Raw genomic sequence first — 16,377 nt, 5'->3', positions numbered from 1 at the left:
GTTCGGACATACCCACATCAACAATAGGCCGTTTAGACCACCATATTGAATCCCCAAGACGCCCAGGGAAACGACAAGAGGGGCGAGATGCAATCAACTCCATGAATGAATGAATGAAAAAATTTACCCAAGAGACTGCAGAAAAGGGTACAACCCAGTACGGCAATACACACAATAGGATAAGGGGAGGCAGACCTGAGAAAGACGTTAGTCTTGTTTCCATCAGGGACCCTCATTTCCAATCCATCAAGACACATTCAACTCTTTATAAAAATAAAGAAAAGGCATCACCCGTATGACCCAACTGCACAGCTGGGAGTAAAAACCCTGTTTTTCACATGATTTTAATCCAGTCACTCCTTTTAATCAGAGTGTAAGACCAGACCCTCCCAGAAACACCTTCCCACATGAGACTATGGTCAAGAAAAAAGATATGTAAACTGTGAGACACGTGACCAATAGACTCAAGTTTGACACATAAACCGGGCGCAGCAGGCCTGTGAGCCCTGCGCCCAACCTCGACATCTTTAAGACACCAGCTCATGGAAGGCGTCGCCATAGCAACAACGCTACAACGGGGCGGGGAAAAACCTACCGGATCCTGTCATGTAACAGGAGTCGGTAGAATACCCCTTCCCCCCCCCCCCCCCCCCCCCCCCCCTGTCAAGCACTGGCTTGGCCCTGACTGGCTCAGCAGAAAAGATCAAAAATCCCCTAAACCAATCAAGTGGGAAAGGAGGGGTTTATTCGACACCCCCTCCCGAAAACACACCCTTTATCCCTACACACAGAAAAACAACCGTAGCCATCTTGAAAAACCTCCGGTAGAAAGCAAAGCATAGCGAAGCTAATACAATGCCTGCTACCTACAAGAAATGTAAAAGGTTTTACAACAAAACACAAGTCGCCTGTGCGTGAATCCTATACCCGTTGCCTATGTCATACATAGGAAAAAACGCTGAACGAGAGTAAACGGCTAGGCCGTGAAAAGTGTGCGTACGAGTATTACTGCAACTAAACAACACAGCATTGTGAAAACACATATACTTAGTTAAAGCATTGGAATAACACCAGTTCTAACTGCATGTGGAGCATCAAGCTAAATAGAACCTATTACCGAGTGTACGTTGCAGACCTTGCTTAACCTCGTAACACAACACAACTCACCCCACAACGTAAAACAGGGCAGATTCATATATACACAACCCCACCATATGATTTGTTTGAAGAAACACACAGTTTGTTCGGCCAAAACACAGTCCCCCTTATGTCGGGGAACTTTTTTTATTAAATAACTAAATAATGTTAAGGCACAAAATCATAGAGGGGCCGGGAAGGGTGTAGGAGAGGGGACACAGAGGGGAAAAAGTCACTCCTAACGGCGTCTGCCACCTCGCGCCGCTCGAGTCTTGCCACCCCGGGGAGCCCCGGAGGGACGGTAGGTTACAGTCTGCTAGACACGACGTTCCCTACCGTCTCCTCCGGTCTGGGATGGGCCGGCGGTGGCAGAAGCGCCGTTTCGTCCCCTGGCCCTCTTGGCAGGGCCAGCAGCGGAGGCAGTGGTAGCGGCGACGGAGACAGCTCGACGTCGCGGAAGCCTTCTGCCTCCACCGGCAGGGACGGGAGGCGGAAAATGGGGTTGGAGGATGGATCTCTCCTCTGCCATCTCTCTGCATGTTGAGGTCATCAACTGCAGGGCCTTCCCGAACAGGCCAGCGTCGGAGAGGGCGGCCGTCAGAAGAGGAGCTCTCTTCTTCTCTGGCACACGGGCCTGCTCCAGCCAAAGGTGACGCTGGCCCAGGGTGGCCAGGGCGCGCACTTTCCCCATGGCTATGGCCAGCACCTGGGAAAGGTGCAGGACAGCTCCCGCAGCCTGGGTGATCTGATCGCATTTCACCTCGTTCAGATCCGTGCCGCCCGTCATTATCCCCGATACAAATCTAGCCAGGTGGGCGATGTTAGACGCCGCAGCCAGCGATTGTGTACCAGCGATGAATGACTGGTCACCCCAATAAGCCAATCGCCTAGCCGATTTCCCCTGGAGGACCGGCTTGCATAGGGGTTCCCACACCATATCCGGACAGAGGAGCGCGGCCATCGGACTGTCAAGCCGAGGCACGCCCTCCCCCATACCTTTGACTAACCCCGACACCCACGTAACTGGTACGTAGGCGGGAGTTAGTCCCATGATGTTGGACACCGCCTGACCCCGACGAACATAGGCCCCCATCGACGGGAAAAATGGGTAGACAACGTCCACCCCTCTCACTGGGGAACGCTGCCACAGATGGCCTATGAGGTCATCAGGAACAGGTGCAGGCAATGGCAGCGGCAGCGGCACACCGTTTGCGGCGGCGGCTACCGCCATGAGCTCGGGAAACAAGGCCCGCAGTTCCCCCTGCGAACCTTCCTCCACCGACCCCGCATCCCTCACATACAGCAGGCTGCGACTGGTCAAGGAGCCACAATCCGATGCGGCCGACAGTAGGGCATCCTGCCGATGAGGCCAAGGTGGTTCCTCGACATCCTCGAACAGGGCGCCCCATGGAGCCATTTCCCCCCCCCTCCGGGGTCTCCTGAGGAGGGATACTCTCCTCCACGGGGCCCTCATACAAAAATCCGTCCGCCTCGTCCATGAAGTCCTCAGTCTCCATCGGAAATCCCGAGCCGGACGCATCTTCGCTGGTCTCCAGCAGCTCCCCAAACCCAGGCCGTTCGCGTCTGCACGCCACCATCTTGCGACGCGAGCGAGCAGACGCGAAAAGTTTGCGTCGCAAATCCTCCGGCTCCAAAACAATCCCCCGTTCATCAACGGGCGATTCCCCAGAACCAGAGGAACCAGAGTCGAGATCAGGCCATCGCCGGAGCGACGGCACCGAACCCTCGGCTCTTCGGTGAGGAAAACTATCCACCGGCAGTCTCCCGGGCTGGGTCGGCAACCACGAGAGTGGCAACAGCCCAGCACCGAGGCGCACGACGGAGGCGGGAATGGAGAACCGGTGGTGAAGAGTAGGTCTAGCGGGTCTACTCTCCGCGGAATACATTATGACCCAACCTTTTCTTGTACAACAGATGTGAGAGAAGAAAAGATTAAGCACAATGTAAACCAGTCACAACTCTTTTCAACTAACAACACGTCAAGTGGGGTACTACCGAGGCACTTCCTTGTGGTGAAAGCGAGAAGGAGGAGAGCAGGTGACCACACACCTGCTTATGAAGGTAAGCTGATGAGGGGTGTGGTCAGACTAATACTGGTATTAAAGGTATATTTGTGGAATTTTATTCAGTACGCGTGCACGTACGCGAGGGAGTGCAGTAGTGATGCCAAGCAGAGCCCCTAACGGAACAGAACAGGATAACCACTGGGTTAATATTACCAGGGTTAGTTAATATTACCAGGGTTACATGTATAATCAACATAGCTTGCATGAAAGTAGTTTAGAAAATTTGTATCAAGAAATGGAGCAGAGCTTACACATTTATTTTATTAAACATATTGTGACGAGCCTGGTGGGTTTCAGACTCGCCACGGTTCAAATCAGTCCAGGGTCCAGGGTCAGTACACAAGGGGGTTTCTCAGCCAGTCTAGGGTCCAGTACACAATGAACACCTTCTCACCTTCTCAGCCCTGCTAGTCTCACACAAGGATCAGAACACACTAGAACAGATGCTAGGTGAAGAACTTGCAGGGGTCAGCAGTTGGCTTTCGGACAACAGGCTTTCTCTTCACCTAGGTAAGACAGAGGCAGTACTATTAGGCTCCAAGCCGAAAGCACGGGAGTTTAACATCCAGTTAGGAGCTGTAACCCTAAAACAGCAAAAAAAAGTGAAGTATCTAGGCTGTATGATAGACGGGAGCCTAGATGGGGAGGCTATGGCCTCCCAAGTACTGGGCAAAGTCAACGCCCGCACCAGGTACCTAGCTAGGAAAGCCAACCTCCTTGGCAGAGATAGCCTCAGGCTACTAGCAAATAGCCTAGTACTCTGCCACTTTGACTATGGTAGCGTGTCGTGGTTCGAGGGCCTGACAGTGACCATAAAAAAGAAGCTTCAGGTTTCCCAAAATAAGCTGGTAAGGGTGGTAATGGGTCTTGGCCCTCGCACCCACATAGGGAGGAGTCACTTCCAGGAGATAAACTGGCTTCCTGTGGAGGCCAGAGTTACCCAGCTCAGACTGAACATAGTGCACAATATTATAAACCAAAGGTCCCCTAGATACCTCCAGAACTACTTCACCCCGGTCAACGAATCCCACAACCACAGAACTAGAGCAAGCATAGCAAACCTGAAGCCTGCTTGTTTCCGATCCAAACTGGGCCAGTGCTCCCTTACTTTCTCTGGAGCCCAGGATTGGAACAAGCTGCCTATCCCCATCAAGCAGAGCTCGAGCCTCCACAGCTTCAAGAGAAGCGTCAGGAAGTGGCTCATGGACAGAATAGAGGAATAGCCCCCTATAGTTTGAATGGGTTTCCAATCAGTTTTTAGTTATTGTGGGGTATACAATTTTAGCGATAGGTTAGTCTTCTAATGTTTTAAATGTATGTGTTTTGTGTTATTGTCGTGTTTTTGTTGTGGCCTAACAGCCCTGGAACCATGACGGAAAAAAGGGTTTTACTCTTTCTCATGTTATCCCTTGGATCCTTGTTGTGTGTTTTTAATCCATCAATAAAATCAATCAATCAAACCTTCACCTCTCCTCTCACTACCTCTCACCTTACACAACACTGAATATCTCAATCTCTCTCTCTCTATGTCACAATTCCAACCTCACCTCCACTCAACTTACTTCTGACTAACCTAGTGGCGTTGTAGTGTGTGTGTCTGGGGTGTGTGCACGTGAGATGTGGGTGAACTAATGATGCACATGTGTGTTCTATCAGTACTAATCAGCTACCTAATTGTCTCTACTCCTTCCGTGGCAATAATATCTCGCATCCTTCACATATCCATGAGAGGGGGGGTGATATTTGCCACAATATTTACTACATTGCTACAATGAATATGATATTTACCCATAAGAATGATCATATTAATCAAGAATTCTGAATATGATGAGTTTAAAATATCCATATGAAAAAGATATGAGAGGTTTATCTTTAGTGATATATATACAGTATATATATATTGTGGCAGATATCATCCCCTGTCCCATGGCTACGTGAAGGAGGGGAGATACTACTGCCACGGGCAGAGGAGAGTTAATTAGGGAGCTGATTAGAACTGATAGAACACACCTGTGCACCACATGATCACCCACACCCCCCCCCCACACACACACACAGAGGCACCCATAGTTTAATGCCGGAGGAGAGACAGAGAGTGATTGAGTGTATGTGAGGAAGGAGCAGAGTGCAGAGAGAGCGAGCGATATACAGAGTTTGTGAGGTGAGAGGTAGTTGTAAGGAGAGGAGAAAGCAAGAAGGTGTTCGTGGTACTGGACCCTAAACTGTCTGAGAACCCTTGTGAAACTGACCCTGGACCGGAAGACAAACCCTGAGTATTTTACGTTCCCTTTTTGTACAAGAGCCTGATACGTGTTTTGACCCTGGACTGTTATCCGACTACTCTAATTGCCCATCGGACTGTTGTGCTTTTATTCAATAAATATCTTTTATTTATTGAAATTGTGAAATTGTGCTTTTGTGGACAGTTGAATTTGTTTGTTTTGAACCGTGTCGGGCCTGAACACCACCAGGCTCATCACAATATATATATGTAGAAGGGTGGATTATCCCTGCTTGTGGGAGTAGTAGTACACAGACACTGGGTAGTAGGATACTATAGTATTGGACCTATAAGTACTATGAGCGTCTGCGCCGGTATTGAAAGTTGCGCCGGTAGCGACGCCGACGAGGCCCCTGCTCCGGGCTGTCCTCGCCTCCTTGACCTCTTGGTCGGAAACCTTGGTGGTAGCTCTGCCTCCAGAGGTCCCGGTCTCCACCGTCAAGCTCTCTCCTCTCAGGCCCTCTCCTGTTGGCTCTCTCTGTTCAGGCCCCCTCTTGTCAGGCTCTCTCCTGTCGGGCTCTCTCCTGTTGGGCTCTCTCCCCTCAGGCCCTCTCCTTTCGAGCTCTCTCCGTTCAGGCCCCCTCCTGTCCAGCTCTCTCCGGTCAGGCTCTCTCCTGTCAGGCTCTCTCTTGTTGGGCTCTCTCCTGTTGGGCTCTCTCTGTTCAGGCCCCCTCTGGCCGGCCCTTCTCTTTTCAGACCCCTTCTTGTCGGGCTCTCTCTGAGCAGGCTCTCTACTGTCGGGCTCTCTCCTGTCTGGCTCTCTCCTGTTGGGCTCTCTCTGTTCAGGCCCCCTCTGGTCGGCCCTTCTCTTTTCAGGCTCTCTCCTGTCAGGCCCTCTCTGTTCGGACTCTCCCTGTTCAGGCCCCCTCCTGTCAGGCTCTCTCCTGTCGGGCTCTCTCCTGTTGGGCTCTCTCCCCTCAGGCCCTCTTCTTTCGGGCTCCCTCCGTTCAGGCCCCCTCTGATCGGCCTCTCTCCTTTCGGACCCCCTCCTGTCCGGCTCTCTCTGGTCAGGCTCTCTCCTGTCGGGCTCTCTCCTGTTGGGCTCTCTCCCGTTGGGCTCTCTCCTGTTGTGCTCTCTCTGTTCAGGCCCCCTCCTGTCAGGCTCTCTCCTGTCGGGCTCTCTCCTGTTGGGCTCTCTCCCCTTAGGCCCTCTCCTTTCGGGCTCTCTCCGTTCAGGCCCCCTCTGGTCGGCCTTTCTCCTTTCGGACCCCCTCTTGTCCGGCCCTCTCTGAGCAGGCTCTCTCCTGTCAGGCTCTCTCTGTTCGGGCCCCCTCTGGTTGGCCTTTCTCCTTTCGGACCCCCTCTTGTCCGGCCCTCTCTGGTCAGGCTCTCTCCTGTCAGGCTCTCTGTTCGGGCCCCCTCTGGTCGGCCTTTCTCTTTTCAGACCCCCTCCGGTCGGGCTCCCTCTCATGCTCTCTCGGGTCAGGCTCTTTCTTCTCCCGTTGCCGATCGAACAGGGTCTTAGGGGGCTGGATCCCTCGGACCATTGCCTGTCCCACTAGTTCCAGCTGGGGCCCTTCCGCCTGGATTCGCCGTATCTCCACCCGGTCGTACCCGCGGTTCCTCATCTGGATCACCATTCGTCCGGGGCCGACTGGCGAGTACGGGATGGGGCCCGTGATGGTGAGGAAGCCCCTCTCGGTGTGCTCCACCTCCGGTCCTGACCTCCTCGACGTGCATAACGGGTCGTCGGCCTCTCGGCTGACCCGGCTGGGTTGGTGGTGGACTACCACAACGGGGCTAAGGGCGACATCTTCGGAGCCGGGGCGATAATTGTGGGCGGGGCGCATCCCCTTCATTACGTGGAAAAGACCGCCGAGCACATCCATCCCCAGAAATCCCTGGACCGCGTCTCTTGCGCGTCCTCGGATGGGGTCGTCCTTCACGAGGAGGATACACGTTTTGGTGAACGTCATCTCTAACCCGTTGGCGGCTTCTGAGCCGTCTCTTTGCTCCCGCAGAACACACCGCCTCTCCTGGAGTGCCCTCCCGGTCAACCCCTTCATGGCCTCTTCTTGTTCCAGTCTCGTCACTGTTTCTTCAAGTGTCTCCAGTCTCCTGCAGCTCCTCCACCTTTGCCGCGATCTCCTGCGCGGCTCGGGTCCCTTCGTCAGACGTCATGGTCTCTCTACTGGTCTGTCAAGGAAGTGGAGTAGGATGTTGATCCTGTTCGTGACGCCAAATGTAGAAGGGTGGATTATCCCTGCTTGTGGGAGTAGTAGTACACAGACACTGGGTAGTAGGATACTATAGAATTGGACCTATATGTACCCCCGTCTTTGGCCCGGAACGTCATTCTGGAGGGCTTGCAGCAGGAGTGGATGGGGCCCAGGATTTACTAACCTGGGAACTGATACTCTGGTCTCCCTCGCCTTCCAAGGCGGTCAGCAGTAGCTCCCCACACACTCTCACTTCCCCCAGTACCTCCGACAGCCCTCCCACACCCAGTGACTGTCAGTTCAATAGTATTATTGGGCTTCCCTTTAAGCAGTACCCTTCCTTGACCACCTGTATAGACCCTTCAAATGCTATTCTGTGAATGGGGTGTAAGGGTTAAATAATTATGCAGTCACAATATTTACCCAGGGGTTAGATTAGCAAATGGAAGAAACAGACACACACACAGTGCTCCCAATAAGGTCTACTTTGTATTGAAGCCTGGGCAGGTTATCAGTTACAGATAATACTTCAGATTTATTCATACATGTCACCGGGTGCTCTCACTGATAATGTAAGGGAAACTATTCCCACCATAGGCACCGCGTGCTCAATACATTAATAACACCCCGCTTGTACTAGGGGAGACCCAGGCATAAAGTAGAGAAACATTGGGAATTCAAATAACAAGAATAATAAAATACCAAAAGAAAACCAAGCAAATGTGGGCCCACGTTACCAAAATAAAACCTACACTAAAGCTGGCTTAAATTGTTTGGGGTACCCCTTAGACACTGGTTGTTAGCGTTCACTTGAATGGACGTTGATGTGGATACACGAGGTACCGTTCGTACTTAGCCAAGATGGCGGACCCACTCTTATCACCTCTCGTCCAATGACAAGATGGCGTCGGCGATCCCGCGAGCACAGTCAGCGGACTGGGCGAACAGCATGGGCAGTGGTTAGCTGGAGGAGCGTGCTGTGATGGTGACCTCTGCTGGTGGGAAGAGGCGTCCTCTGTAACATCTGGGGGACGTCCACTGCTGGCTGTTGCTTGCTGCTGTCGCGCGAACTGCTAATACTGTTGCTACCCTAAACACAGCTAAGCTTCGGGTTTGGATGCACCCTCCTGCTATATCGGTTGTACTACTAACGCAACGTGGCTGACTATACCACCGGTCTTCAGCGCCGCGCGCCCGGTAGTCTACTGGAGTCAGACGGAGCCGTTAGCAGCATGCTAATACACCGCACACTTACTACTATAACCCGTTAACTATAGACGTTAGTCCCGTTAACTCTAGACGTTAGTCCTTCGTTCAGTATCGCTTACTCACACACTATCGCTGGTACTTCTAGGATAACCCGTCAACTAGCAAGTACTTCTCATCACCCGTTGCTCATTCCAACGGGGCTCTCTTCTTATCACCCGTTGCTCGTTCCGACGGGGCTCTTCAACAGCTCTCCTTCAACAGGGCTCGTTTGAGCACACGCCCGCTGTGACATCGACTGTTCACGGTCAAGTCCACTGCCGAAGAGAGCTTCCTGGTCCTCTCGCCCCCAGGTAACTCCCTCTTCCTCGTTGCCTTCCTCTCTCCTCCGCTCCACCTGCCACCACTGCCACTCCGCCCCCTGCTGGCAACCGCCACTGATCCCACTCTAGGAACACTCCAGAAAGGGAGAAAAGGTGCTTCAATGTTATTGTTAGTGATCCATACTGAAGCCGGAGAAGAGTAGCACCTCACCTCGTCATTAGACTGGGCGAGCTATCCAAAGGAACACTGTTTATCACACTTTATACACACAGGGAAAGTAACAGTTAGTTAGCACTTCTGAATAATTAGTAGAATATTCAGGCTGCTACATATATATATATATATTAGGGCTGTCAAAATTAATGCTTTAACTTTGGAGATTAATTTAAATTATTTAAAGCGTTAAAATAAATTAATCTAGATTAATCTATGGAGTGAAAAATCTTCAATTTTAGCGCCGCAGATATAAGAAAGAGGTCTAGCTGAGTCAATGTTGATGGTTTTGTTGAACATTTGTATTTCACAGGAGAGAAACTGTATTCAAAATTAAAATAGTCTTTGAATCTAAATATACTTTCTTTGTGTTGATTTTACATTAATTCCATGATTTTACTCAAGTAAATATCTGTTACAAGCTTCTGTTTTAAGTAGAAAAATGCTATTTTTAATCTAGATTAATTACAGAAAATTGTGAGATAAATTAGTTAATTTCTTTTAATCTATTGACAGCACTAATATATATATATATATCTTTTAAAGATTTATTTTTTAGCATTTATTGCTTTTCATGGTCAGACATGACGACACTTGAGGAGAGGATGAACGGGAGAAGAGGTGAGGAAGACATGCGACAAATGTCACCGGGAGCGGGAGGCGAACCCGGGACGGCCGCCTAGGTGTGCGATGCACTAACGTGGTGCGCCACGAGGGCACCCCAACAGTATATATATTTAATATCCAAAATCCTTTTGAGGAAAGGGACAGAGGCAGGGGTTACTCTTGAACTTGTGCACTAGTTGACAAAATTAACAAAGGAGGGTGCCAGGTGAACAATGTATATGGATAAATAAAAACCACAACATTATTTAGCAGATATTAAATAATACAAATATGATCTTATATGTTACTACACCAACATTTGTCTACTTCTGTGCTTCATTCCCTTAAAGGCTTCAGCTGGTTATCAATCTCTATCCCTAAGTATTTGTAAGTATTTCAATTGTCAGCCTGTGTGTGTAGATTATATACGTTTTTTGTAGCGCTAACAGCTCTTACTGGGGGTCTTTTGAGTTACCCACACAAGGGGCCAACTCTGGAACTATGGGGTTTGCTTGGTCTGACGACCTTTGGGCCCCTGAGCCTGTGCTGTAACTCAGCCTCATATCTCCCTGAAACTGTGTCATAACACTATTTCTATTCAGGCTAAACCATGTGCAGATACTTAAGTAGTAAATACCAAGCATTTCAATATACAGTATGAAAGCATTTAATTTTTTCATCCCAGGATCCCAGATGCTGTCAACACCCACGGCACACAACGGCACACATTAAATTATGGAGCTAAAACACGTCTTGTGTAAATGCCAAATTAGATTAGGTCTCGACAGTTGTCTCTCTGCTCGGTCAGGGCCTATAAAAGCCAAAGGTTTCTGACTGGAAGACACTTCACTCACAGCTGCAGCTTCAGCACCAGACTCGTCCACAACCGGCCTGTAAGTAGAGACAACCTGACTGTCTTCTTTTGCAACTATCTTCCTCTGCCTCTTTTTGCTCTGTGGTAAAATAAGATATTTTATATTTGACCTGTTTTAATTTATTTTTTATTTTTTTTACTCTCTGAAGCCTACTTTTTATCCTGTGTATGCAGTTCTCCTCTTTTGTGCAGGTTTTTGCGAGAGAACGAGAATATAATTGAGAGTCCAAGCACTTGGTCTCAAGCGTTTGTTTCTTCTTTCAGAATCATGAGCAGGAACTACATGTCCAAGTTCGATGAGCTCCGCAAGGGAGACTACCTGATGTCCAACAACCACGAATGGAAGGCTCAGTTCCAGGTCAGTACTTGGGGCTTATTCTGTCTCTGAAACTAAAGTGTTCTGTCTCTGTCTGTAAAAGAGATGGCGTAACAGTGCTTTGGAAAAATAGTTATTTTGTCAAGATATAGGGCCTGTATATATTTGGGTTTTCATCCAGAATTCTATTTTCAGAGAATCTTTATTTTTTTATTTCCTTCAATTAATATTATAATTTTTTTTAACTTATTTTTATTTGAATAACAGGTGTACAGCAGATACATGTTCCACAGCACACGACAATTATCTCACCCTCTGGTCCCTTCCCCCACCCACGGCCAACAAAACTAAATAAAGACAGGACAATAATACAATTAAAATAAACAATAATAAATAATAACAACAATGACAACAACAACATCATTGTTGTACGACAGACAGGCCATTTACACGTCTGTTGTACAACTTCTTCCACTAGGGAAACCCACCTCCAAAAAAACACAACCGGGGACAGACACCCCAAGACCCTCGGCCCCACCCCTCCCCCAACCAAACAGCAAAACCACCAATCGACACGGCCAGCGACAGCATGCGGATATATTCACATACTGTCACTAGCCATATCAATCAACAGCCCCCCTGCTCAATCGAGAAAACAGCGGAGACCAAAGGTCCCGGAACATCCGCCCCCGGCCACGTTCCTCCAAGGTCAATCTCTCCAGTGGAAGAAGCTGGGATATCTGATCTTGAAACATCTCAAAAGTGGGCGAAGAGTCATTTTTCCAAAACAGGAGAATACATTTCTTGGCAAAGTATGTTATAATAATCAGCAATCTATATTTTTTTGGATCCATCTGGATCTCAGGTCATTCATTTAATAAGTAGGCACATGGAGACAAGTCAAATTCCGTTTCCAATACAGATTTTGTAAATGAATGAATACAATTCCACAATCGTTTTAGTTTATCACAGTGCCAAAACATGTGTAGAAATATTCCTTTGTTAGTTTTACATCTAGGACAGTTTAATGAGTTATCTCTAGAAATGTTATGCAGTTTTATTGGAGTTAGATACAATTTATGGATACATTTAAAATTTGCTTCTTTGATTTTGTTGCTTGTAAATGGAAAGTGTATTCTATCACAAATATTTAGCCAGGTATTTTCATCAGATTTCATGGTTAGGTCTGTCTCCCAAAAAATCCTCAACAAAGGAAAAAAAGATGAGTGACATTCTTTGGAGAAGATGTCATCCAATTCACTAATTTTACCTTTAATTGTGGTCGATGACATTAGTATTTCTTCTATTTCATGTAATTCTAGTCTTAGTTTATTTTCTCTTCTAAGTGTATGTATAATGTTTCGCATTTGTAAATATTTAAAGAAATCAGTATTTGGGATGGCATATTCTGTTCTTAAATCCATATATGATTTTAACTGCATATTTGTGTGAAACAGGTCTTTGAATTGACTTATCCCCTGAGCCCAATTGAGTATATTAATTGATCTTAGATGTTATCAGGATTGTGATAGATAGGAGAGTATATGGAGGTACAATTGGTGATACAAATTTCTTTTTAGCAGTCCTTCCAAGCACTTAGGGCTAGATCCATAGATGCAATAAAGAATGGATTGCACGGAGCAAGTTGCACCCTTACTTACATAAAACTTTCATTCAATCAATCAATCTGCACAGTGAATGAAAATTGTATTAACAGATTGCAGAATGGGTATAATACAGTACGGCTCAATACACACAATTGTTAAGGGAATGCAGACCAGAGAAAGACTTTCGTCTTGTTTACATCAGGCTCCCCCATTTTCAATTCATAATGAATTGTAAGTAAGGGTGCAACTTGCTACAGTGTACGTGCAATCCATTCTTTGTGGATCTAGCCTATAGTGTGTTAAAAACAGTGAAACAATTATCTTTTAAAATTGTTTTATAAATATGAGGGAGTCCAATGGATCAACAAATTTAGCTTCTAGCTGAAACCACTGTGAGTCCCGTCTTCCCAATGACCATGACAGTACATTTCTTAATTGGGCTGACCAAAAATAATATTGGAGATTGGGGAGACCGAGACCTCCCATGGATTCCGGCTTCATAAGTGTCAATAACTTTATCCTAGGCATTTTGTTGCACCAAATACATTTTGAGATGGGTCTATTCATAGATTTGAAAAATTCTGTAGATAAGTAACATGGTAACATTTGAAAAAGGAAATTTAGTCTTGGAAGGACGTTCATTCTTATTATTATCTATATATTTCATTATTCTATCTTAGAATTCTACCAGTAGCCATCAACATCATCATTAGAATGTTAAAAGGATAGTTCAGCTTTTTTGCAACCCAACCCTATATTTGTTACTTACCAACAATGATCACACAAATCCGTCAGATCCTTTTAGTTCTCCAATTCTAATAACATCAGTGTTGGTAACATCTATCTTACATCTATGTCTCTGTGCAACTCTCGTAGGAGGACGGTAACTTCGTGATCTACGGCTGGAAGCCCATGTGGACGTCCGACACCGCTGGTCAGCGTGATGCCTGGCGCCTGTGCATGCAGGACGACTGCAACTTCGTCATGTACAAGAGGGACAACAAGATGCTGTGGCAGACCAAGACCCCGGCCTCCAGCTTCAAGATGTGCCGCATGTACATGCGCAACGACGGTAACCTGGTGATCGAGAAGGACGGCGAAGAGGTCTGGAACTCTTCCCAGTCCAAGGGCTTCAAGTAAAACTGCTGGAACACATCTGGAGCAGGGGGAGAAGATCTGTGACTGTGACACCATCATGACTGTACCGAATGTATGCTCAATGTTCAATAAAGTGAAGGCTCAAAAAATATCTGTTTTGTGCTGTTTTCCTTTGACTGTCCATGTCTCTCACCACCTATCCCTCCATCTGGCTGGAGCACTTGGAATGAGAGAACAGGCCTGAAATGCATGTGTAGTTCTCTTTACGCACAACATGGCTGCCTGTGACCATTGGCGACCACTATCAAAAGAAAATGCCTCATTTCTGTGCAACGGTAGAGTAGATAAAACATTGGAAAGGCATGATATTACTGTTCCACTGCGACTTGTTTGTGTAGTAATAAAACACCAAACATTATAAAATTTTAGTTGGTACATTTCTCACATATCAACACATAGCAACTATTGTGTCTTCAAACATGGAGGTCAAACGGGCGCTCTAAACATTCACAGGCCTCTATTGAAGGACAAATTGTTGTTGTTCCCATGGGGTTTAAGCAGACAACAGCAAGGGGATTATGAACGAAAGGTTATCCTATAACCTTGTTATATGAATACTGGCTGAGCGTCTCGCTCTTCGCCATTATGAGATATCTCTTATCTCCTAGCACATAATGTGCTCACGAAACAACAAATGCACTCACATGCACGTGACCAGGCCACGCCCCAGCGTCCCACTATATGACGCCGGACATGGTCACATTCACCCTTCCTCAGAAAGATTTCCAACACTGAAAACCCATCCAAGGGACCTCAGGGCGCTAAGAGCGAGACGCTAAGCCAGTATTCATATAACTAGGTTATAGGATAACCTTTCGTTATATTATCATACTGGCCAATCGCGTCTCGCTCTTCGCCATTATGAGATATGGGGCAGAGCAGACGCGTGGCCCGATAAGTGTACCCCCTGAGGGCCCGAAAGCCCCAACCAGGGAGGAGGGGAGTCCCGTCCACCTGCCCGTCCTAACGAAGGGGGGGAGGCAGTCAACTCCACCAAAGTGCGAAAAAAGGGGGAACCAGACACCCCTGAAAACGCACAGCACAGGCGGGACCACATGTGACACAGCACCCCGTGGCACACACCCACACACCCCTGCTAGCCCACCAAATGGTGGGATGCAGGAGAGGTCCCAGACCTCAGAACCGCCTGGGAGACAGAACCCCCAGTCACGTCCACGAGGTAAAACCTAATGAAGGGACCCGGGGAGGACCAGAAGGCAGCACAGATGTCCTCCACCGAGGCCCCCCCTAACAGGGCAGCAGCCCGAGGGGGGACCTGTCCAGCCAACGTGCAGCAAAGGGCAACGCCCCCGCACAACCAATGTGACAGGTGCTGCTTGGACAGCGCCTCACCCGCGCAAGGGCCACCGTAACAAACAAACAGTTGAACGGAAGCCCTGAGAGCCAGCGTCCTGAGGTAAACCCCCAGTGCATGGACAGGACACGACAGGTGAAGGCCCGCCTCCAACTCACTAGCGTGAGGAGGCGGACGAACGCATGAACCACAATATCCCTGGAGCACGAAGACTGGATTAGGCCTCAGAGTCGCACCGCTATCGGCCGAATAGACAGGCACTCAGGCCGCACTGAGAGAGCACACAGCTCACCCACGTGCTTAGCGGAGGTGATGGCCAAAAAGAACGCAGTCTTAAGACAGCTGATCCAATGGCGCCTGCTCAAGAGGCTCAAACGGGGCCTCCGACAACCGCCCCAGGACCCGGAGACAGAGAACGTTCCACAGGCCACGGCGGTGACCACGGAACAGGCCACGGCGGGGCCACCAAGAGCTGAATCAGGGCCGGGGACCATACTGGAAAAAACCACCTCTGTATCCTCCTCATGAAGAGGAGGCCAAGAGGGACCACAACAGCAGGCGCATCACGGACAGCACCGTAACCTCGGAACCTCCAGAGCACGCCGAGAACCATCCACTCGCCGCCGCTCTGAGAGGAATGCCCATATAGACCTTGAGCTTAGAAAAAGCCCAAGTACTCCACCCATTGACTGGGAAAAGGAGTACTCTACTTCCAGTCTACAGCTAAACCCAGGCTTGTGAGCACCACCTGTCTGGTATGAGACCTGGCGATCTACCCTGACCGGCCAAGGGCCAGAACGTCGTCCAGGGTAGAATAAAATTCATAACCCCCGAGGACGCAGAGGCCCCAGCGCGGTCTCCACGCACTTGGTGAAGATGCGGGGAGCCAGAGAGTAGCCGAACGGCAGCCTCTGGTACTCGTACGCTAAGCCCTGCAAAGGAAACGTAGGTAAGCCCTAGGATGGAAGATCGGGATGCGAATACGCATCCTACAGGTCTATGGAGGTGAACCAGTCCCCCACCTGACAGCGCCTAACAGGCGGGAGACGGTGAACATTCTGAACCTTCCATGGGACAGGTCCAGTATGGGTCTG

General features: G+C 48.7%; 1 protein-coding gene across 1 annotated transcript; it reads left to right on the top strand.

The window, feature by feature from the left end:
• Window positions 1-11,155: 11,155 nt before the first annotated feature.
• LOC311238690 (B-type lectin plumieribetin-like) lies at window positions 11,156-13,971 on the top strand (the record flags this gene model as incomplete). Its single annotated transcript, XM_084326848.1, has 2 exons — window positions 11,156-11,245; window positions 13,687-13,971. The coding sequence occupies 2 exons, from the start codon at window positions 11,156-11,158 to the stop codon at window positions 13,948-13,950; spliced, it is 354 nt and encodes a 117-aa protein (XP_084182974.1). The 3' UTR covers window positions 13,951-13,971.
• Window positions 13,972-16,377: the final 2,406 nt, after the last annotated feature.

The sequence above is a fragment of the Notolepis coatsorum genome, assembly GCF_963971535.1.
Source record: "Notolepis coatsorum genome assembly, chromosome: 13".
Lineage (NCBI taxonomy): Eukaryota > Metazoa > Chordata > Actinopteri > Aulopiformes > Paralepididae > Notolepis > Notolepis coatsorum.
This window is presented reverse-complemented; position numbering and strand designations above follow the sequence as displayed.